General features: G+C 43.0%; 1 protein-coding gene and 1 non-coding gene across 2 annotated transcripts in view; one reads left to right on the top strand and one right to left on the bottom strand.

Annotated features, from left to right (window-relative positions):
* LOC133015801 (protein sidekick-1-like) overlaps positions 1 to 23812 on the bottom strand; it is a 197228-nt gene that overhangs the window by 153017 nt on the left and 20399 nt on the right. Inside the window, exons 2-4 of the mRNA XM_061083076.1 lie at positions 13809 to 13965; positions 9620 to 9726; positions 7172 to 7319 (exon numbers count right to left, since the gene is read on the bottom strand). Of these exons, the coding sequence (XP_060939059.1) occupies positions 7172 to 7319; positions 9620 to 9726; positions 13809 to 13965 (412 nt within the window). The remainder of the gene's footprint in view (positions 1 to 7171; positions 7320 to 9619; positions 9727 to 13808; positions 13966 to 23812) is intronic.
* On the top strand, positions 1078 to 1148 carry trnag-gcc (transfer RNA glycine (anticodon GCC)). Its single transcript has one exon. It is a non-coding gene; the product is annotated as a tRNA-Gly (tRNA).

Genomic DNA, 23812 nt, shown 5'->3' with positions numbered 1-23812 from the left:
GAGCTTTCAAATGATAGGTTTGACACGTGGTGAGATCTAAGGTTAAATATCCGTCCAGGGTTAAATAATGCTTCTTTCTTTTGATCTCATTGTTTGCTCGACACACTTAAATGTACACAACCACTAACACAAACTCATCCAACATCTGCTTGCAAAGTTCAGACAGCGAGAAACTTCCCTCTGCTGAATCTGTGTGTGATGGAAGCTTGTTCCCTCAGTTACTGTCAAAGAGATGTTTGACAAATTCAAATGAACGAACGTCTGCAGCATATGAGCGGGTCTACCAGGACCGATATTTCCCATCAGGCCCGGTCCTGGCCCTGACCACCTGTGACTAGGGTCAAATAATTATAATGAGGTTAAAGCCTTTCTTAGTCAAGCATCGTTTTGTGCGATTTTTTGAAAAAAGTATCGGTTCCGGCACCGTTTAGGCACCGGTATCGTTTTAAAAGTATCGGTTAGGAACCAGTATCGGATAAAAACCAAACGATACCCATCCCTACCTGTGACATCACCGCCCGACTCCCTAGCAACAAGAAACTGAAATATCCACTGTCCGCCCAGCCATGCCTCTGCATAGAGAACTGTCTTCATGTGATCAAACTGGGCTCCCCGTGTCCCCGGTGGAAGAGGGGAAGGAAAGCTCTAATTCTCAGCAGCCTGGCTGTCCTCATGAAGCCACCGGCTATCAGAATCATTTCACGTCCATCTGCCACGGGCCTCAGAGCTAATTAAAAGCAGCAGCTCGCTCTTCTCGACCTCGGCTGCAGGTCACAGCTCAAATATATATATATATATCGACATCGACAGCAGCAGCAGCCGAGGTGGCAGCAGCATCCAGGAGTTTGTTTTGGCTGCAGCCGGGACGACTCAAGGAAGAAAGCAGATTCAGCGTGACTGAAGTTCGGAGGGAAAACATCTTTGGGCCGGATGGAGCAAATCAGAGAGATGGAAGAGCAGAGTGGAGAGAAGAGAGGGAGAGAGTGAGATTAGAGCAGAGAGGGAGAGAAGTGACAGCTTTCAAGTTCCAGCCACAACTTGGAGAGCTTGCGAGTTTATGGAATGTACATTTTCTAAGCATTGGTGGTTCAGTGGTAGAATTCTCGCCTGCCACGCGGGAGGCCCGGGTTCGATTCCCGGCCAATGCAACAAAGTTATTTTGGAGAGGCGGTGGACTAGTGGCAGAAACTTGGACTATGGGTAGAAAAGGTCTCTGGTTCGACTCCACGGAGAAACAACAAAAAGACGAACCTGGATTGATCTGTCCAAAAATCCAAGAGGATTCTCCCTACCCTGTCTAGTGCCCCTGAGCAAGGCACCTTACACCCCCAACATCTGCTCCCCGGGCGCCGTACATGGCTGCTCACTGCTCTGTGTGTCCTGCACCAGATGGTTAAAAGCAGAGGTTAAATTTCCCTCCTTGCATGAGTGTGCTTGTGTTTGGGACAAATAAATGTATCTTAATCTTAATCTTCTGGATGGGGGGGTCTGTTTGGGGTTTGCTGGATATGCAAAGTGGGGTTAAGGGCCAAACACACGGACACGAATAGGAAGGTGATAGCGGCGGACAGACAGACAGCGAGTCGGAGGGGGGGGGGGCTCTGGGTGTGATGCATATCGGATCAATAAACTTCATAAACAAAATCATCAGCTCGGTCAACACGAAGACAGCCAACCGCCAGGCGCCATCTGGCCCTGTCTCCCCGGACCGCAGGATCAGCCAGCGTAACCTTGCACACAAACACGGATGCACACACACACACACTCACACACACACAGACGCACACACAGACGCACACATATATACCGTTATACACGCAGAGCAGTGCAAATATTCACTGCACTCGCTTTGTCACGCATGAACGCACACAGAGACGTTTGAGCCAGGTAGACGCAACCCAGATTGGTCTGGAGAGACAGATTGTGTGTGTGTGTGTGTGTGTGTGTGTGTGTGTGTGTGTGTGTGTGTGTGTGTGTGTGTGTGTGTGTGTGTGTGTGTGTGTGTGTGTGTGTGTGTGTGCATCCACACAGCAGTTAAACAGTTTATTCAGGAGCAGAAGTTTATGGGCTCTGTATCACAGTGCATCCTGTAGCATGGTAATGACTGTGAGAGAGACACGGAGCGAGAGAACAGAGGAATATAAAGAATAATTTGGAGGCAGGAAAGTGGGAGTGAGAGACAGAAGAGAGAGGTGAGGGGGCAACGGGAGAGGAAGACGTGTCTTCTTGAGACAAGAGAGGAGCCGTGAAGAAAGGTGCAAATTAGTCTTTTCTATCAGGGTTCAAAGGAAGAGCTACGCATGAATCCTCATCACAGGGTGCGTGTGTGAGAGGAAAGCAAATCAGAAGATTTCATCTGAAAAATGCAGAGATAAAACTTTTTATACAGATCACATTAATACCTGAAAATGAGATGAAACCCTCAGATCCACTTGTACTTAGCATCACACGGGTGAAGGTAAATTACTTCCAAGAGCAGAAACAGACGTAACAATATCTAACAATATCATTTAAATGATGTCTTTGCAGGTTCTGATTTTACAATAACCAGAACCTGCAAGTGACAGAAGCAGCTGTCATTTTTTATCTTGTTGCCATGGATGCAGGGGTCTGGTGCCAAAGCCTTCAATTTTGGACAAAGTCTCTGCTACGAAGTTTCACATAAAATCAGATCTTCTTGAACAAGCCGCCAATGTCACAGTAACAACGTGTGAACCGACCCTCGCAGCAGGAACAAAGAAATAACAGCCCAAGATCTCCTCAGGAACTTTTATTCGCTGCCAACTTTAGTTCTTTTCTGCATTTGTACAGCTCTGAAATATTAAAATCAAATGGTTCACAATGTTCATACAACCCTTTCAAATATATTGAGACATTGTGAACATGAATTGAAAGTGTTGGAGCTGCTGAATGGTTTGAATTTAGTGCTTTTGGATGGATTTTAGGCCGAAGGTCAAATGAGGTTTATTGAGTAATCATTAATGAACTATTCATTAGGTTTCAGCAGATTTGTTCATGAGTCTGATTCAATCTGGGTCTAACATGGGAGGTTTGGTGTCATCAGGCCTGAAAGAGTCGAGTCTGACCAAAAAAAAAGCATCTAAAACTTTAAACAACACAAAAGATGAACAACTGATGTTAGCTTGAAATATCTGAGAAATTCAGACTATATTCCTGTTTCAACCCCCAAAACATCATGCGAAATATGAATAGAATGGCCCCTGTGTTCACCAAACTTTTATGGGTTCCCTCTTGGCCCATGTTCCACCTTTCTACCAAGTTTTAATAGAATCTGTCCAGTAGGTTTTGCAGAATCCTGCTGAAAAACAAACTTACTAACCAATCATCCAAAGAAGAACAGGAGTGAGAACACAACTTCCTTGTCAGGGGTTTATGGATTTGCATTTTGGAGAAACTGACAACTTATGCACTACAATTCTAAATCTGCACAAATCAAACCCATAATAACAAACTATCATCCTATAAGGAAACCAACCTGTAAACTTTGGGGATTTACATTTCCAAGTATGGAACGAGACTTACTAACCAATCATCCAAAGAAGAACAGGGGTGAAAACACAACTTTCTTCTCAGGGTTTAATGAATTTGCATTTAAGAGAAACTGACAACTAATGCTGTACAATTCTTAAATTAGGTTTTAAATCTGCACAAATCAGGCCCATAATAACAAACTATCCTCCTATAAGGAAACCAACCTGTAAACTTTGGGGATTTACATTTCCAAGTATGGAACGTATACACAGAGAAACAGTCCCGAGTCGGATGAGGATCATTACGCCTGACGAGACGCATCCTCTCAATTCCTCATTTAAACTGCTTCCATCTGTATGATGTTATTGCCTCCCTCGATTTACAAGAAAACAATAACAAATGTTCTTTATTCCACAAGCTGTGAAGTTTTTAAACATGCATAAAAATTTGGACGTCCAGCCGGTGTGGACCAAATGTCCGTCTCTGTCGACCAGCAGCTGCTTAAAGGTGCAACGTCAGCACGAGAGCTGGTTATACCTGGTGGTGTTTCTGATGTTGGTGCATGGAAAAAATGCTGTTTCTTGATGAAAACATTTCCCTTTTGATAAAAATTGAAGATTCATGTATCTCTGTATGGCAATGGAAGGAGTTTGTTTGGTAACATACTGGTTAGATCCAATCTTTAGGGTCTGAGGACGCACGTGGACTGTGAGAGTGAGAATCTCTCTCCCTGACTAATTGAATGGGCTGATGTGCAGCGGTGCCAGCTGTTTGTCAGAGGTGTGTGTACCGTGTGAGATATTGACTGCTTGGATCTCTCCCTCATTCATTCAACGAGGGGGAGAGATTGTCTAGGACACTCCATAGAGTTAATGGAGGTGGACACATGATTTATATTAAGTACCAGAGGCGACATGTCTCCCTGTCTCCGCATAAAATTTGTATATGGACCAAATAAAACACCTAGCTACTCTAAGTGTAAGGCCGGCGCTGTGTGACACAGCATCTCTGCTCTCTGCTCCCAGGGAGTCGCTGATATTGTATTTCATGAAAACGTGTTAATTTCTCACGGCTTCAGTGGAGGCAGGTGTTCAGGTGTTCAGGAGAAACCAACTCCGAGGGCAATAAACAGCGGAAGGAGATCCTGAACCCAATCAGTTATCTTAATGATAACAAAAAAACAAGACTGTGCATTTAAGGGCCAAGATGTTTATGATTTTTTAAGTAATCAAGATGAAGGTCAACAGGGAAACGGAGCCACGTGTCCTGGACATCATCCTCTGTGTGATCAGAAGGCCGCGGCTCTCAGGTGATGCTCAGCTGAGAGCACCTGCCACACGCTGACAGACGATTGCTCACTGTCGAGTCACATTTGGTTTTAAATGCTCCTCTAACACACCTGCTGCAACTGTTGCATCACTGCTTAGTCTGCAGCTTCACCTCAACTTTTACTATCTTCAATTCTGATGTTCACTGCAATTTTTGCTCTCTTTTTTGAAAATAATTCTGCCACAACTCGTCTGTTTGGGGGGCTTCCACAACAGACCCCTGCCACCTGAAATAATCACTAGTGCTGTGGTTAGGCTGAGGTGGACACAGAGGTTGGTCCTATAGCCAACAGATACAGGATGTGACCTGGTTGTTCTTTACACGTGTATGAACATGGATCCACAGCCTCGGGTCAGATATCCTTTCCTGTCGGGCTTAATTCAGGACACTTTCACACCTTCCTGGTTTCATTCAGACAGTTTCAGATTCATAGGAACCAAAATAACAGGTGTGAGGTGCTATGGACCAGTGGAGAAACAAGTTTTGGTTTGTTTGCAGTGTAAATAGCTCAGACTTTTGGACCAATTGCAGGAAGTTGAGACAACATTAAACAACAGAAGCAGCTCGCAGGATTAAAAACAACACTTTGTGACGAGCAGATTCATTTACTTCATGTTCTCCAATAGAACAGTTTCTCCTACTTTCCAGAAGAAAAAAAATATGAAAGTCTGCCCCATTATCCTCTGGTTGAAATGATAATGGCTTCTCACTCCTGTGTGTGACAGCTGGATATTCACCCGGCCTTTTTGAGTGAGACCTTTTATAACAGCTACACACATTTATAAAAACGTCCAGTGTACTCTAAATAATTATCCTGAAGTCAACTGCCTCCGTGCACTTGGACTCAATAGGTGCTGACGACCACTTGTGGTTGTTACAGAAGTACGTGAGCAAGACAAAGGGAATCCGGGCTGCTCATTGTGCAGGTTCTCAGTCTTCTCTGATATGGATGGAAAGTGCCAGTAAAGTAATAGAAGTGTGGATGTGACTGAACACGTTTCCTGTCTCACTTCTCCAGCAGTAAGTGCCTTTATTTCACTGCGGCATCAGTCAAAGATTTATTTTCCATTTTGAAACGAGGGAAACACTCAATCTCTCGCCGAGACTTCATCTCAAAGTTGGACACGGACGGCGAACCCCTAAAAAATTGCCTGTTTTTTTTTTTAAAACATCTTTTGGTCACACTGAGCTTCAATATATGTGCTTATTAAAAGATGTAAATAGGCTGTTGTCATGAAACAATCAGTAGAAGTACAAAGGGCTGAGAACAAAGGGACTCCCTGGTTTCTGTTTTCATGGCGAGCAGCGGGGGGGGGGGGGGTACAGTGTAGAGAGGAGTGGCGATGCTCTGACAGTAAACACGTTCAACGCCGACCGTGTCTTCAACAGCAAACTAATTGCAGTCCACTGTCATTAAGCCGCACTCAACGACGGCCCATTAACTTAACGGGCGAGTCCTTTCTCCTGTTCGTTCGAATTAAAAAGCAAAGTCAAAGTTGACGCGACCCAAAGACAAAAGTTAAAATCAAACGAGCTGCTGGTGTAACCTGACTCCATGAAGCACTTGTGAGGTGGAGACTGTCTTTTACAGCGAGTGGAGAAGTTGCTGTCTGTTCATTTTACGTGAAGAGCAAGGCCACTGACAATCTCACCCGATAACACACAGGGGAGCAGTTAGTGCTCTTAATGGGGAGTTAGTTATCTACCAGTGTGAGTGCTAATAAAGCCTCTGCTTTTTATTAGCCCGGATCAGGTCGAACAGGTCTGCACCTCAACACCTACTTCCACTGATGAGTAGATTCCAACAGCCGCATATCCTCAAATCATTTAGGACAATCTACGGCAAATTATTCTCAGAACCTTTCACAACAAACGCACAACCTCCCCCTGCTTCTGTCTGAGTAATTACATCATTAATACGCAGTTTGAACATTTCTCAAAAATAACAACACTGACAGGAAAGCTGCAGCGGCGAAGGAGTAATATGCAAATGACAAGCTTTTAAAAAAGGAGCCAGTGAAATAACAGCTCATCCAGGGACCCTCATGTCTCTGATCAAGAATTTACATAAAGGAAGATTTCTGGTAAACCTAAAATGACTTAATAACCCTGTAGATGTGATTAATTGAGAAACGCTGTTATGTCTGTTGTAGAGATGCCTAATGAAACGGGTCAGTTATCTAAGATTCACAACAATCTGTGTGCAGGGATTAAAAATGAACATTTTGGCTTCTAGAAAAAGTTAATTAATTTATCACAGAGGGATAAGGAGTGATTGAGTCACTGGATAAGAGTGAGTGTGACAGAGAGAAAAGGGAGAGCTGAACAGAGGAATGAGAGAAACACCTACATTCGGTTGTTCGGGAGAATCTTCTGTCCGTCTTTGAACCATGTGACCAGGGGTCGGGGGAAGGAGGCGAGGGGGGGCGTGCTGATGACGGCGGCCCGGCCCTGAGTCACAGTCTTTCTCTGCTCCTCCGTGGAGAAGCTGCCTAAATCTGGGGGGGGGGGGGGGGGGGGGGGAGGAATGAAGAGCGTGAGGAATCAAAATCATAAAAAGAGCATTCAACCGAAAAATAGAGCATTAGGAAGTGGGACAGAGACACTCATCTGTGTTTCTTCACAATCTATGTGGCTCTAGATGTTTGATTACATAGAAACTTGTAGAATTGTAAACTTATTGCTGTTCTAAAGCTATCTGCTAACACACTTCATGTATGTGTACTTTACTTTTTGGTCACTTATCATATCAGCAAATATCTGTTCTTTCTACTTCACTCAGTTTTTACTCTGCATTGAGTTACCTTACAAGCAGGAAACATTAAACCCCGCCTCCTTTCAATATGCATATTTAAAAGCAAGGTTCTTACTTACTTTGAACTCCATTAAAAAAGTTGATGTGTGCTTTATTTATTTGTACTTTTCTTTAAGTAAAACGTTTTGTTGTGTCATTCCTCCATCACTGCTAGTCAGTCAGGAGCAGGACTGAAATACTCAAAGTTCTCAGACTCTACTCTTCACTGTCACCAGGTATTTTCTTCTCAGGATTAAACATCATTCTATGAAATTATGAGTCATATTAAAGCAGCAATAATAAGCTCATACAATTCATTCAAAACACCACTGACTCCTCCTTCCTGTCTGGGAACCACTCTCAGGCTCCCTGTAGTTTTGACACAGACCCTCTCTCCACTCTATGTTGTGTCACATGCTTCATATGTTCAGATTAAGATGAGTTTTTTGACAGGCAATTAAATATCTTTGTGAATTTAAAACAGCTTAATTTTGGCAGCCTTTTATTAAACACAATTTCCCATCAGCCCCTGGACCGACGAAGGCTAAATGTCACAGTTAATCAAACGAGGTGAGTCCAGGGGTCAGTTGAGTTCAGACATGTCTGTAATAACAACAGAACCCAGAGGACTGAACGCTGACCAGGGTTTAAGGCCAGAGACATAACTGCTGAGATAACTGGGGAAATTTATGAATTATGAAAACGAGAACAAAAGTTACAGCGATGTAAGTACCCGAGCTGCCACACTGGTTCCATGGGAGCTGTAGTTTAATTTATGTTTAACTGAATCTTTAATAGCAAAGCATAGGGGATGCTGTTCCAACTTAAATTATGAAAAGTAAACCCCAGGAAGATGTTTGACTCTTTTTTAGGAGAAGAGATGAAAGGAATACCAAATTACAGATTGCAGAAGAGTAACAGAAGCTAATGGTTCAGAGGCCAGGGAGGGTTTGGTCTTGGGACTTCTTCTGCTCTGGATAACAGGTGCGACTGCAGGTTTCAACAAAGTAAGACCTTAATAAATTAAATGTAAGATCTATGTCAAGTAGAACAGATAGGAAGGAATATCAAAGTCTCAGAATATTTGAAGGCTTCTGATTATTGAAAATAAGGTGAAATAGCCGGGTGGAGAATAACACTTGAAAATCTGTGTATGTTCAGAAATAGAAGAACTTCTGATATATTCTGATGCCAATTTCTTCCAATAATTTCAGAAGAAAACTGCCGAATTGAATTAGACACAAGTTCCCGACTTCAGTAATTATCTTCCTGTTGGTGTTTTTCTGTCTAAAATTGTCCGCATAAACAACAGTGTCATAAACCTTCGTGTATTGGGTGTTGTTATATATAAACCATATTGATATTATATATCATTTTATACAGTAATATTGTCTTTTGCACACTCTGTCTACATATTCTTACACTCATAGTATATTATATTATCTATTGTATAGTCAAATACTTATATTTATACCTCTACTATATATCATATACTATATCATACTCTCTGTATATTCTTTGTATATATAAGTCTATATACACATATTTATACATGTGTACATGTTATAATTATTATTATTATATTACTATTATTTATATATATACTGTTGCTGCCATTATTACTATAAACTGCTATTATATTGGTATAATTACTATCATATATAAATATATATTATGTTATATTATATACTATATATACTGTACTATTTGTATATACTGTCTAACAATAACATTATTACCATCATATCATCAGTACTATTACCATCATCTTGCCACTGCACCTTATCTACCTATTTATCTTGTGTTTCTGTTTTTATTCTTTCTACCTCAATATTTTTTTATTTTATTCTATTGTATTGTATTTTATTGTATTCAAATATACCGGTTGCTATGACGACTTAATTTCCCTTCAGGGATGAATAAAGTACTCTATCTTGTTATAATGGCGTGTACAATCTGTGTGTGTGTATGTGTGTGTCGTTGTGTGTGTTGTTGTGTACTCACAGGCCACCTGCACCTCTGTCCTCCTGTGGATTACCGCTCCCATCCTGTTCCTCACTGTGCACTGATACAGGCCGGCGTCGCTCCTCTTCAGGGACGAGACGGACAGCCTGAGGACGGACGGACACACAAAGAAGACGGACATTATGGTTTGTTTCATCTCGGAGCGGTAAATAAAGACGAGAGAGGAGAAGTTGTGTGTGTGTGTGGGGGGGGGTTGTCCATATGTAAGCACTCTTGTGTACTTCCCCATCCACGACCTTGGTCTAAGAATGGAACCGGGCCTGAGATTGTCAAAGTTCCCCAATAACAGAAGGAAAGACATGTGTGTTGTTGGTGTGTTTGTGTTGTTGTGTGTTGTATAAAAGGTTTTTTGACTGTGTGCATGTTGTTTTTGTTCTAAAAGGGGGTTGTTAATGGGGCTTTAATGGACTGTGCTTCACTAATGGGAAGCTTGGCATAGGATCTAGGTTGGTGCCATGCTGGGCAAACACACAAATATATACACATGCAGACACAGCTACATACTACACACAGGCGGCATAGACACAGTACAACTGGACATCGCTCTGGGGCTCATTATGAATACCAGGACGGCCAAGTATTTAACTCCCAGGCTGTCGGCGTCTGCTGCCAACGTACACACAACACACACTACACACACACACACACACACACACACACACACACACACACACACACACACACACACACACACACACACACACACACACACACACACACACATCAAAAGGTTCACACACGTAATTCCATTTGCATCAGGAGTGACACATTACAGAGCACCTCTCATCCTGAAACAGATTTTGATATTGGACACCGCTGCATCTCTCTTTCTCTCTCTTTCTCTCTCTCTCTCTCTCTCTCTCTCTCTCTCTCTCTCTCTCTCTCTCTCTCTCTCTCTCTCGCTCTCTCTCTGCCTGTTTTCCATTCCCTTTTAATAGGTGTGTGCACCGGGGCTATCACTATATATATTTTTTTTTTTTTTTCACATTCTCACAAGTTGTTTGTTTTTCCTTTATTTATCCCATTAAACACAAAGTGCTGACAGGTGCGAATCAACACAATAAATTCTCAGTAAATTAGTTTGACACAAATTGAGCAAACTCCTCCTTTATACATCAAACTGTGTTCATCACATCACAACAACACACGTGGACATTTCCAGTGCACATTGAACCTTGTGCTTTTAATATAATCGGAGGAAAGACTGTGGAATATATGATTTGAGTTTCCCCTGAGTCATTGTTTAACTTTCTTCAATGTGTGTTGTGCTTGCATTGAAGGAGGAGGGAGGTGGAGTGTGTTAAATTATTTCCACCAGCACAATGAGGTTAGCATTTAATTAACACAGGGATTAGCTTGAGAAAGTGTTCTCTATGTAAAATAACTTTATTTGTCAGCTTCTTAATATTCAACAGAGTTAAAGATAAGAACAGGAGCCTCGTTAATCGTGTTCCTGGAGACAATGCAAATATTAACGTCCTCGTTTGTTTAGGTCTAACTTTTTTAATGATGGTTTTAATATTCTGAACCTTAATTAAGAAAAGTGACAGACGACTGAAGCTGAACTGAAGTTTCTATTGATTTGAGTCATGAAGGCTGCAGCCATTTCCAAAATGTGAACTCTTCAAAGTTCTTGTTTTATTCTGAGCAAAAGTCCCCAAAAAATGTGGTTTAAGTTCAGACGGGTCACAAAGTCAAGTTCAGCCACAATCCAGGATGTCAGCTGACAGCAGCAGATCACCATGGTGACTCAGCTGTTTCCCTCCTATGCTTTCGATTGGCTAAGTTCATACGGCACGTTTTAGTGTAGCTGCTTTCACTGCCTCCTCTACCTGCTTGCACTGCAAAGTGACTCCACAAGCCACCTCCACCCGAGCACCTCCTTCTCATACTGAATCCGAGCTAATCAGTGTCACTGCTCCTTCCTGTGCTGAGGTCTTTTAGCTGCTGCTCCACCTGCTTTACTCTCCATGGCGACTCATGGAAAAGCAGGAGGGAACCAGAACAGAGCTCTTGTGTGGACTGGATTTCACGCAGGTCACATGGTCCTGACTAAAATCCAGTTTATTAATATTAACAAAGTCATCGATCAAATCCTCACAGCTGAGACCAAACATTTGTCATGTTTGCTTTAAAAAAAACGACTGAGAAATGACCCAGGTACTGATTAGTATTATATAAGTAATTGCAGATTCATTTTCTGTCAATCAGCAAACTGCAATCATTTGGCAATTACAGCTCTGCTCATCTGAATTCTTTACCTTCCTGTGCATCAAACAACAAGAGAGGGGGATACAAATTAAAACACATCATAAAGAAGTTGAGAAAGGAACAATTCCAGTGTGTGTCACATGTTCACACACACACACACACACACACACTCACACTCACACTCCAGGGGCAATGAGCTACCCTAGCCTGGAAATATATCAATATATATATAATATATCAACACTGATATTAGCAGAGGACGCCACTCTACTTACTTAGTCTGCTTCCAATCAATTTACAGTAAAACATTTAACAATATGAATAATGATGTATGGGTATATTACAAAAATCAGGCCTGAAATACCAGATGGTCACAGACACACACACACACACACACACACACACACACACACACACACACACACACACACACACACACACACACACACACACACACACACACACACACACACACACACAGCACCCTGCCAATTCAGTATAACCAAACTGAAGTAGCCAGAGCGCTGAGAGCGATCCAGAGCAACACAACGTCTCCTGGCTCGACCGACGACTGCCTGCAAGACGCTGGCTCAACCCCTCATTCCCTCACTGTGCATGTATTCCCAGGATTCTCTGTATTTCTGAATGATGTGAAAAACAATTTTGTTTCACAGCTGCAGTTGTGCCGGGAGGGATTGCTTCGCTCGTACCGAACCCCCAACACACAAAGGGACAGAGGGAGAGAGAGAGAGGCAGGGAGAGAAAGAAGCTCACTTATTGATTGCTTCTCCTCTTCTTTCCCCACGACCATATACATATTTATAATGCTAATGCAATTATTAATCTCACTTTTGTTGCACAGCCTAAACGCTGTGACCTTCTGCGAGTACAGTCCATCACCGACAGGCACAGGCTTTTATGCAGCAGCTGTTTATCCCGATGCTGCGGACGCAACCCTGGAGCGGCTCCAGAGGATGAGTTGCATTTTTAGGAAGAAAAGATAAATTGTTTGCACGGTTTTGGTTTATTGTAACTTCCTTGCAGAGAGTTTTAGAGCCAAGCCTCTTTGCATCCAAACTCATGAGTCTCACCCAAATCCACTGTGACGTCGCCCATTGAAGACGACTTGAACCTAGGGATTGAGGCCATGAACTATTTAGGAACATGTTTGTGAGAAGTAGAGTAATTTCTTATAGACTTCCCGGCCTCAATAGCCCTGCTGTAGTGTGCAGGACTAGTCAAGTTTTGATGATATTACTGGGGAAAATATATTAGCATGCTTATTGAGGATTGTTCATCTGTTCATCTAGCCTATTTCCATTCATTTATCCATCAATTGTAAAATATGTTTACAGACGATTCCAATTGTTTGGCTAACTATATATATCTCTGGCATTGCATTAGTGTTTTTTTACAAACTTTTTTCTCATCTTATTCTACAGAACAATGCCACATGCACTATCTCATGTGTGGAGGCATTTCACCCCATCCAATGTAGAAGGAAAGGCTGTGTACATTTGCAAATACTGTGCAAAGACCTATGTTAAGAATGACACAACATCCACCCACAACATTTCCAGTTTATTCCTGTTAATTCCCGTTAATTCCCCTATATTCCCGTAATTTCCTGTATATTCCCGTTAATTCCCATGGAAAGTTTCCAAATTTGAATATTCCCGGAATTTTGCAACCCTACTTGTAACTAGGGATTGAGGCCATGAACTATTTAGGAACATGTTTGTGAGAAGTAGAGTCATTACTTATAGACTTCTATAGAAACTGAGGCACATCCACATTGGCTTCACCTTCAGGACTTGGAGTCTACGTCCATGGAGTGAATCACACAACTACGAGTCTGAGGGGAAAGGATCACAGACCAAAAGGCAGACGCACAATCGGAGAAAAGAAAAGAGATACACGACAAAAAGTCACACCCGGCCAGCCGCTGCTCACTGACCTGTACTGTTGTGTCCAGTCGGTGATGTTGCTGTTGTTGAGAGTCCAGCGGTACTGCAGAGGCCAGCTGCCTCCAGCCAGGCAGGTCAGCACCAGCCGGTTCCCCTCCAACACCACCTGCTGCCCTGCTACGCCCCCCCGGAGGTAGGGAGCCACCTCTGACAGACAAACAAGAGACAGAGAAAGGAAAATATGTTATTCTGGCTATTTGAAAAAAGTTGAATTCCTATTATTCTTGCAGCAAATTTCAGCTGCATTCATCCACGACAAGAGAAGGTTCTATTCATGTTCTTTTCTTCACACAAAGAGAAGTTGGAAAAACATTCACATATCACTTATCTTGAATTTTTTTTTCTTTTTTTTTTTTTTTTTAGCATAGTTTTGAACTGAATTCTGTAATAACGTTGGCAGGTGCCATTTAGCGAATGTCAAGGCAGATATGAAAACTCATTTTAGAATTTGAAAAGCCATGTGGTATCAAAGCTACAATAAAGAGAAAAGCTACTGAATAGAATGTGTTTCCTCACATCTGCTTTCTCCTGCTCCTCATGTTCAGAGTCAAGACTTTTTCAGCAGAAGGTGACAGGACACACGTGTTCTATGGAGCTCATGCAACCTGACCTCCTCAACTTTATATCACTCTCATTTACACCCTTCAGCAGCTTCAAGTGCCAGAGACAGGATGTGAGTGTCATAGTGTGATGTCATGTGATCAGACACATCTGGAGGGTTTATCTCCTTGTGGTTGAAGTCTGTTTCATTGATTTGATATTGAAAACACTTCTCTTCCCCTCAGACTGTCCATCCCTGCAGATCCTCTAGTCTGAAACACTCGGTTTGAGCTCCTGTCTCTTTAAGGCTCCTCCTCCTGGTAAAGCATAGTCTGCTCTGATTGGCCAGCTGACCCACTCCTGTTGTAATTGGTCAAACACTTCCAGCATGTGTACAAAATGTTGGCCTCCGCTCTCGCTTCACTTGGCTTTATTCTGGGAAGTGACCAGACGAACCGGACTGGCCACTAGGCATGCATTATGTAGATGTGGGACAATGTGATGTCACATGACTGATTCCCCGGCTCCTATTGGCCAGAAAACTCACGAGGTGTTTCAAGACCTTCAGGAGCTTTGGGGGTTTGTAACCTTTCAGAACACACAACTATAAAACACACAATACAAAGCTGAAAAAGTACAATATGTCTCCTTTAAATGAAAGTAGATATTCACAAAACCATAATTAAGATTGGCTGTTTGATGGGAAACAATGTGAAGAATAATATTGACATTTGGTGTAAGACCACACAAAGGCTGCACTTGCACGGCGATCAGTGCTTCGACAAATCCCTCCCACCAGCGGTTGATCTGCAACAGCAGTTAAAAAAAACAAAACAGTAATTCCATCAAATCCCCGGACGACGCTCAGTCACTACTTGGCCGCACACGCAAGTCGCTGCATCAAATACCACTTTGGCACTTTGAGGCTTTGCACGACTGCAAAAAGTCAACAGTCGTTTACATTCACTTTCAATCCACGTGTTTTTAGATCCTACTGTTCAGATGTGAACAAGCATTTCCTGTAATCTGCACTGGTTCTGCAGTTTATTCGTCTCTATAAAGACATCAAGTGTTATTTCTTAATGCTCGGCTGAAATTGCACTGTATTGTATTATTTAGTGACTCACGGTGTAAAACCTGATGATAACCCTGAGGAAATCACTTGCCGTATTTTTTACAATGCACATTTGCTGCAAGGCTCAGCTGCGGCTGCTGACTAAGCAATGGCATCCAGTCTGTAACTTTCGGCTGCGATGGTGCTGAGACCCGGCTCACCACGAGGACATCAAGCTACCGATGTCTGTCCACGGTGGGACAGACATGTGTCGGGACCGGGATCTAGACAACAAACCAAACCCTGCACCTGGATGTGGGACGTGAGGTGAAGGTGAAGGAAAGTTACAGATTTATTCAGCCCATCAACAGTTTACACACACACACACACACACACCTACACACACACACACACACACACACACACACACACACACACACACACCTGCTGGGTTACAGGGGACGAAGCTTATCTGCTTGTGACAGTATATACGGACAGGTCCATAACTCTTCAGGCAAACTTCTACATTCCCTCTCTCTCGCTCTCCTTCTCCTGTCATCTCAATCTTCTCTCCATCCTGTCGTTCCAGCTCTCTCCTGCTCCGTCTCTCTCCTGCTCGTCTCATTTTGTCTCCATTGTCTCGGCTCAGTCCCTGTGAACGAGTCAGGGACACCTTTTCTTCTCTCCTCCTCTTTCTCCACTCTCCACTGTCTCACCCTCTTCCCAACCCCCCCTCTCCCTCTCCCTCTCCCTTCCAGATTGATAGCTGCCTGCTCCTTGCACAAGAGGGAAGTGTTCCATCTATGATAGATTTATACTCAGGTCTGTGGGTGTGAGTGTGAGAGTAAGTGTGTTCGTGTGTGTGTGTGTGTGTGTGTGTGTGTGTGTGTGTGTGTGTGTGTGTGTGTGTGTGTGTGTGTGTGTGTGTGTGTGTGTGTGTGTGTGTGTGTACATGTGAGAGAGAGAGAGACGGTGTGTGAGTGTGAGTGTGCAGGCAACTATAAGGATTTATTTGGAATATTCCGTTTATACAGACGATGGCTGGCAATGCAGACTCCAATGTCAAACTGCTGACCAGCACAATAACTCAGCTCCGCCTGCCTCGGTGTGGGAAGGAGAGAGTGAGAGAGAGAGAGAGAGAGAGAGGGATAGAAGGGGAGCGGGCGAGCAGCAGAGCCCCAGTCTTTACAGCTTACCAGATATGACCCTCAATTACAAATGTGTATAAGGTGAATGTGAACTGTACAAACAGAGAGAAGTGGACACTCTGTATCCTCCCTCTCCTCGACCGCTTCCTTCACACAGTGCAACTCCAAATGTTCTGTCCGCCCCCCCGCCCGCCCGCCCCCCCACTCCACTCCCTCTAATCCCTTCTTTCCATTTTAGAGAGAGTCCATTAGGAAGTACACAGACAGAGATGGAGAACTCCACATCCGAGAGGAACAAGGTCAGCTACCAGCATGTTTCACTCATTGATGTCATCGGTCTCTCTCTCCCTCGCTCGGCCGTCTGTCTCTCCGTCAATCAGTGTCAAGGCGTCACTCTCTCTCTTCCCCACAGTCTTCCCCTCGTCCTCGCCCGTCTCTCCCTCTCATCTGCCTGTCTATCTATCCACCTGTCTGTCGGTCAAGATAACCCCTCTCTCTCTCTTTGTTCTTCCTCTCTTCTTGCCCCTCAGTCCATCTCTGTCAGAGTGTGTGGCAGCTCAAAGTCCTGCTGCCTGACAGAGAGATTTCCCTCCGAGTGTCAAAGGAGACGTTCTTACATGTTCGCCCAAACGCACTCTTTATTTTATTTTCCTTCCCCCCCCTGCTGTGACATGTGCGAGCCTCTTGCTCTCAGGTCCCGTCTCATGAAGCTGCTTAGGCAGATGATCGGGAGGAATTCAATTTGCCGGAGAGATGAAGGCTGTGATAGAGGAGGGGAGCGAGGAGAGGATGATGAAAGGACAGGAGGAGGAGGAGGAGAGGAGCAGGGTCACTGCTCAGGGGCTGATGGTCCCGCTCTCTCTCCTCCCTGTTTCACTCTATCTCTCTGTGCTTTAACAGTTATTGGACATTAGGCCCAAAATGACTCGTCCTTTACAAATGGGCCAGTAAGGATCATTATTCTTACATTGTGCTGCATTAAACATCCGGAAATTAATCCTAAAATTACAGTAACAGCTGTGTCGGGATGGGAAATTTTCCCTGGCTGGATATGAGGTCATGAAGCAACAGTGCGGGTGAAGGTGTTAAATTTTAATGTTGGAAATTTGAAATTTGCCCGTTTGGTAAAGGTGGTCAAACAATAACAGTTAGCATCCAGATGAGAGAGAGAAAACCCTGATCTCACAGCATTTAGAGAGAGGGAATGAAACTGAATTGGAGTTCTCACTCACTTAATTGCTGGATAAGATGTTGTGTGTGTGTGTGCACAGTGAGGGTGCGTGTGTGTTGTTCAGGTCAGGTTGAGGGTCACTCACTCCCCAAAAAAATCACTTTATCTTCATAGAGCCGAACCCCTGCTGTGAGACAGGCCTGGCAGATCTGGAGATAGTCTCTGAATACTGATTCACCGACAGCCCGGCTCCGTCTCACTCTCTCACGTACACATTCATTCCAACACTGACTATTTGATGCATGAGTTTCAGGGGAGAAAATAACTACATCAGTCTTATATTACCAGTAATTTTTCTATGAATAAGTGAGTAAAAGTTGCAGGGCTAAGCCGTTTTTTTGATTATGGGGTGCAAATGAGTTCCACTGCTTTATAATCTAATAAATCTGTCTGCACTTGTTTCAACAGGCATTTAAAAACACTTGATTGGACAAATAATGTGAGAGACAAATAGGAGAATTATACGTCGACTCTGAGATGCAGTCAGAAAAAAAAGGATTAATTGGACGATTATTTCCCAATCGAAGAGTTCAGAAAGGTCAGGTGAAAAATCTTAAATAGGTCATAATTGCTGGCAATTTTCTGCTGCTGGATTGTGAGAGGACCAGCAGCAGCTGAAAGGAAAACGATGGGAACACACTTATATCAGGGAAAGCAGTCGTTTCACCTTTCTACGTCTTTTCACTTATCACCATTAACTATCTAACCTCGCTTTATACAGGCTTTTCCACTTATATTTAAATGATCTACTTTACTTGAATTCTTATCATTCTATGCATTCAATTAAATGCATTTATCATCATTCTGTGGCTTATATTGAAATGTTTCTTATTTTTTTCATGCTATTCTATTACACTTCTATGTCATATTTGTATCTTTTCTTTATTATTACTATTAAGTGCTTTTATTTATTTGGAATCTTATTTTTCATTTATTGTTTTATCTTGTTTCTGGAAAACACTCAAAGCAGCGATTGTTAAAAAGAAAGATGCTTCAGTTTATTATTATTAAAATGTTGAATCTGATGCTGTCGGTGAATATTTGCTGCTTGAAGCTGTAAAAACCTAAGATCCTTGGAACCTAAAGTGACTACACACCCCACACACTGTGACTACTTATACCCAGATAAGTATTCAGCGCACAATCCACAGATTTTGGTCTTGAAGATTGAAAGGAAGCAGAGATTGTTCAACTAAGGAAAAGGATTAACTGACTAACTGGATGACAGCTGAAGCCAAATCATTTCATAAAGAGACCTCAAAACCTCCTTTCATCAACAACAGTTAAGGCAGCAATTTGCAAAAGACAAAACTAAGAAACCAGGAAGAATTTTGGGGAGAAGTTGTTGCCTGAGAGACAGACAACAGGATCTCTAACCTCTGCAGAGGAAGCCGGAGGTGAGTGAACTTCACAGGAGTGAGGTGAATTCCAGGTGAGCTGTGGCTCTGACCTGAAAGCTGATGAACTGGATCACAAATCAACTCTGCTTCTAGTGTTTTCGTCTTAAAATCATTTGCACATTTCTCCAGTTAAATGACGATCCTGATTCCAGACATGTTTAAAATCACCTTAATAAAGCGAATGCTGCAGCGCCTTTTAAAGAACAGCCTTTAAAGTCTGGTCCAGCCACGTCATCCCAGTACGTGCCCGGAGTGGATAAGAAACCGTTGGAGGATCTGGGACGAGCTCTGCATCCCAGTGTTCTTCAAACCCAGCAACAGACACCGAGACAAAGCAGGTAATACATGCACCACACACACCCAGAAGAGAATGTATGCAGTCCACTGCAGTTAGAGAAGTGCAAACCTATATATCAATGAAATTAAACAACCATTAAACAAATGCGTGGCTCCACACCGGAGTGCCAACTCTTCCGGTCGAAAAACAACACTTTTAAATAGGGAGGACAGATGGTTGGAAGGAGGAGTGTAAACCATCCCACAACAGACGTCTATACAACACCAGTTATCTCCCACCTGTGCTGTCCTGTCGTCCCTTCTCAGGAGTTTTAACAAGCATTGACAGTCGGCCTCATGTGACCCCAAACTCCATGGTCGTCTATACTCTGAATCCAATGAGAACAGCCAGAAGCTCTAATGAACCAAGTGACATCAATGGCCTTGATAACCACCTCAAAGATTTAAACACCTGGGTCACATCTGAAGAAGAGTCTTTGATGAGACCAGAAATGTCTTCAAGTATCTATGTCCAAGTCAAGTGACCCTCAATTCAACTTCTCTTTGAAAACCATATTCTGGAAAACTGACATGTTTAATAAGTTAAAGTCCTCGTGTCTACTGCTCATATTTTTTATTCAACGATCCTATTCTGATACGATTAGAATGTAAGTGAAGGGGACGGAATTCACAGTCCTGCTGAAATGTGAATTATAGATTTGAAATGTGAATTATAGATTTGTATCCACATAGAAAAGGAAGTGTCTCAAACTTTTCAATGTGCAAAAGTTTCAGACACTTAAAGTTAGAGGAGGCCTTAAAATATGACAAAATAGAGTTTGTATTCATCAAATAGCCTCATAACTGCAATAAGCACCAAATTCATGAATGAAATCAATATTTGCAATAAACACCCTTTGCCTTCAAACAGCACCAATCCTTCAACATACAGTTTTTCCAGGTACTTGACAGTTAGGTTGTTCCCACCATCTTGGAGAACTTATCACAGACACGACAGAGAAAAGCTCTTCCTGTTGTTGAAGACCTTTGAGTGACTCTGATTCTTTATGACTCTTGCTCCCTCGTGGTTTTGCTTGATGGATAAAGTCAAAACATCTGAAGCTCCTCAAACCTTTGCACGGTTCTGTACACGATCACAAGTTCATCTGAGGCTCATATCAGGCATCAGCAGTCTGAGTTAGTCGGTCGGCCTCTTTGTGTTTCTACAGACACTGTTTCCGTGCTTAGTCACACTTGAGGGTTGGTGATACAAAGAGATACTGAAAGAGACTAATAAGACACCCCCCCACTCAAAGCCTCCTATTAACTTCTGCTGAACTGTGGGATGTATTTTTGCACAAAAGAAGGGAGATGGATTATGTCTCTGTCGACTTGCACAACAACTCGAATAGTCTGAAGTCTGAACGGCGTGAGGGAGCAAAAACAAGCAGTAAGTTTGTCATTGTTCATATTGGCACATGATTGTTGCAGTAAAGGAGATATATCACTCTAACATTCAGGTTTATCATTTTAATTTGCTGTCCTTTCTTAACCTCCCAGGAGTTTTAACAACCCTCATGTGACCTGCAACACGCTGGTTGTTAACACATGGCCTCAGATGACACAGATATAAAGTCAGAACTCAAGAACCCTCTCAGATGAAAAGTGAATTTGGGTTCTTAATTGAAAATGTTCACAAAACAGATCACTCTCCTCAAACTGTGTATTGCTGCACCTCCTCTTTTCAGCCTCTGTCTGAAATACTCAGATTTAGCTCTTCTAGCGTGTGTAGGAAATGTGAACCTGGTTGTGTTATTCAAATGTGTGGCATTCCCGAAAGTCCCTGGACTAGTAACAAGGTGTTGTAGGAGCAATACTTCTGTGGAGTAGAGGAGCCGTGTTTACCACAGACTACACACACACACTAAAACACATTAGAGACACAATATGTCACCTTTAAATAGAGGTAGATATTCATAACAGCAGTAAGTAATCCTGTTGTCCCTCTGCAATGTTGGATGGTAAACACTTGATTGTGATGAACTGTATTGACAATTGTCTTGCAAATTATAGCTGGCGATAAAGGAAACAGCTTAGGAGCAAGATTGTGTTGCATATGACATGTGTCTATTAGTTTTCTGTGCGAAACCACACACAAAATTAGCCCAACATTCCCAATGAGTGTTGCTGTACACACAACTGATAACCAGCTCTGTCTTTTTCACCCACACACACATACACACACACACCCACACACACACACACACACACACACAAACGATACAGCAGACTAACTGAAGGAATCTAGTGACCACAGGAGAGTTGATAGCAGCAGAAAGCAGAAAACACCTGCTTCCTTTGATGATGATGAAATCAAAGTGACTGTGCAGCCCACCCACTGATCCCAACAGGCCACAGCTGAACTGTAAGATAGTGGGGGGGGGGGACTTGAACTGGACTTGAAGTGTAGTCCTGGACAGGTGGGTGGGGCAGACAGGATGTGACTGCAGAACTTTGATCTGTGTCTCGTGGCTTTTCAAGTCGGCAGCTGCTTTAATTGACTACTGAGTTTCAGCCCCCCCCCCAACCTCTCTTCCTGTTCAGACAGCCAATCACAGCGCCCTCCTCTGAGCAACATCTTTTCCCGCTCCAATCACAGTTTCCACCAGCTGTGACTGACAGCTGCCTCTGAGGAGCTGACAGATGAATGACTGGTCCTGATCTGATGATTGTCAGAGGCCGGAGCCGGAGACAAGTTTCCTTCACTATCACAGATCTACACAAAACCTCAAAGCAGAACATGCAACACAAGAGAACAGCCTGGACACAGAGAGGAGTCCAAAGTCAAAAAGCTTGAACTGCTTGTGTTAACTTCTCTAAAGTCTAAACCAAGGTTCAGGTTCTTGTTACTTCTTGTATATTTAATCTAGTTAGTTGTGGTTTCACATTTCAAATTAGGGAGGGAACTAAAGACCTTGTATTACACTTCCTGTTGTCATCACCTACGTAGGCGTGTCTACCTTCACTGACTCTGACTGGTTTGTTAAACAACAGGCGCCTGACACCCGTCAGTTCGGCAGGTTACAGTCTGTTCTGTTTGAATGGAGAAAATGAATGAACTCATTATCCCAACATCTCCAACTTCATAGCTTTAAATGCATTAAATGAATGTCCTCATCATTCAAACATATCACCAAAGGTGCAATTCTGAGAAACCTGGGCAACCCTGATTCTGGAGAGATCAGTAAGTTCTTTCTTCTGTAGTTTAATGATGACTCTACTACCCAAAAATGTGTTTTCATCCTGCCAACAAAATCAACAATAATCAAGGTACAAAGTGAAAGTGCTGTTACAGTCGGATCTCAACTCCTTTCAAGGTGAAAACCATTTATGAAGCAGGTTAAGTTCATATTGCAACTTTCACAGTCTGGAGTCCGTTATAGTGCCGTATAGAAGGGACAGTGGCAGGTGAAAGAAAACACAAGAGCACAATTAATACTTAATCATATTGACTTTGGACATTTCGCCATTTGGCCCATACTCACTCAGTGACTGGCCAGTGTGTAATTATATCAACCCGAGGAAGCCAGGGAACCAAAGCTGTGACTTTGTCAGTATAAATATCAGTGTTGGGCTTTTCGTGACATTTCATAATGACAATCTAACTTTGTGTGAATATCTGTGTGAACAAATGCAGCGAGTGTCCAGGACTTCTAGTTGAAATATCAAGTTTTAATATTCTGTACATTAACAGATCAAGAGTTGAATTTGTGTGTTTGTGTTTGTGTGTGTGTGTGTGTGTGAGTGTGTGCTCTCTCTCAACCTTACATGTCTTAAAGAGAATGATGGTGTGAATGCACGGGGTCATTGAAGTGCAGGGCGGTGGATGGGGGGGGAGATGGTGTAATAAATAGGGCGGAGGGGTAGTGGGAGATGGAGAGGTGATATCGGGGGGGGGGGGTGGAGGTAATCAGGTGGAAGAGACTGTGATCAGTGACATTTCAGAGGTGGGCCACTCTGCAGGGCATATGCTGGGACACACACACAATGAAACACACACACACACACAATGAAACACACACACACACACACACACACAAACACACACACACACACCCGACTGTCAGCTCCTATCTCCTGATGAGCCGACAGGAGGAGAGAGGAGGTGAATGGGAGTGAAATAAATCCCCCCCGCTGAGACGGCAGCCTCCTCTCCCTCTGAAGAAAGTTGTGTACACAAGTGATTCTGAAAACACCTCGACACTTTTGAATGACAAACACACAAACAGACAATAATTGTTCCTCTGTTTTACTCTTGTTTTTATCTCCCAGACTCGGCGCCTCC

The sequence above is a fragment of the Limanda limanda genome, chromosome 2, assembly GCF_963576545.1.
Source record: "Limanda limanda chromosome 2, fLimLim1.1, whole genome shotgun sequence".
In the NCBI taxonomy this organism is placed as follows: Eukaryota; Metazoa; Chordata; class Actinopteri; order Pleuronectiformes; family Pleuronectidae; genus Limanda; species Limanda limanda.
This window is presented reverse-complemented; position numbering and strand designations above follow the sequence as displayed.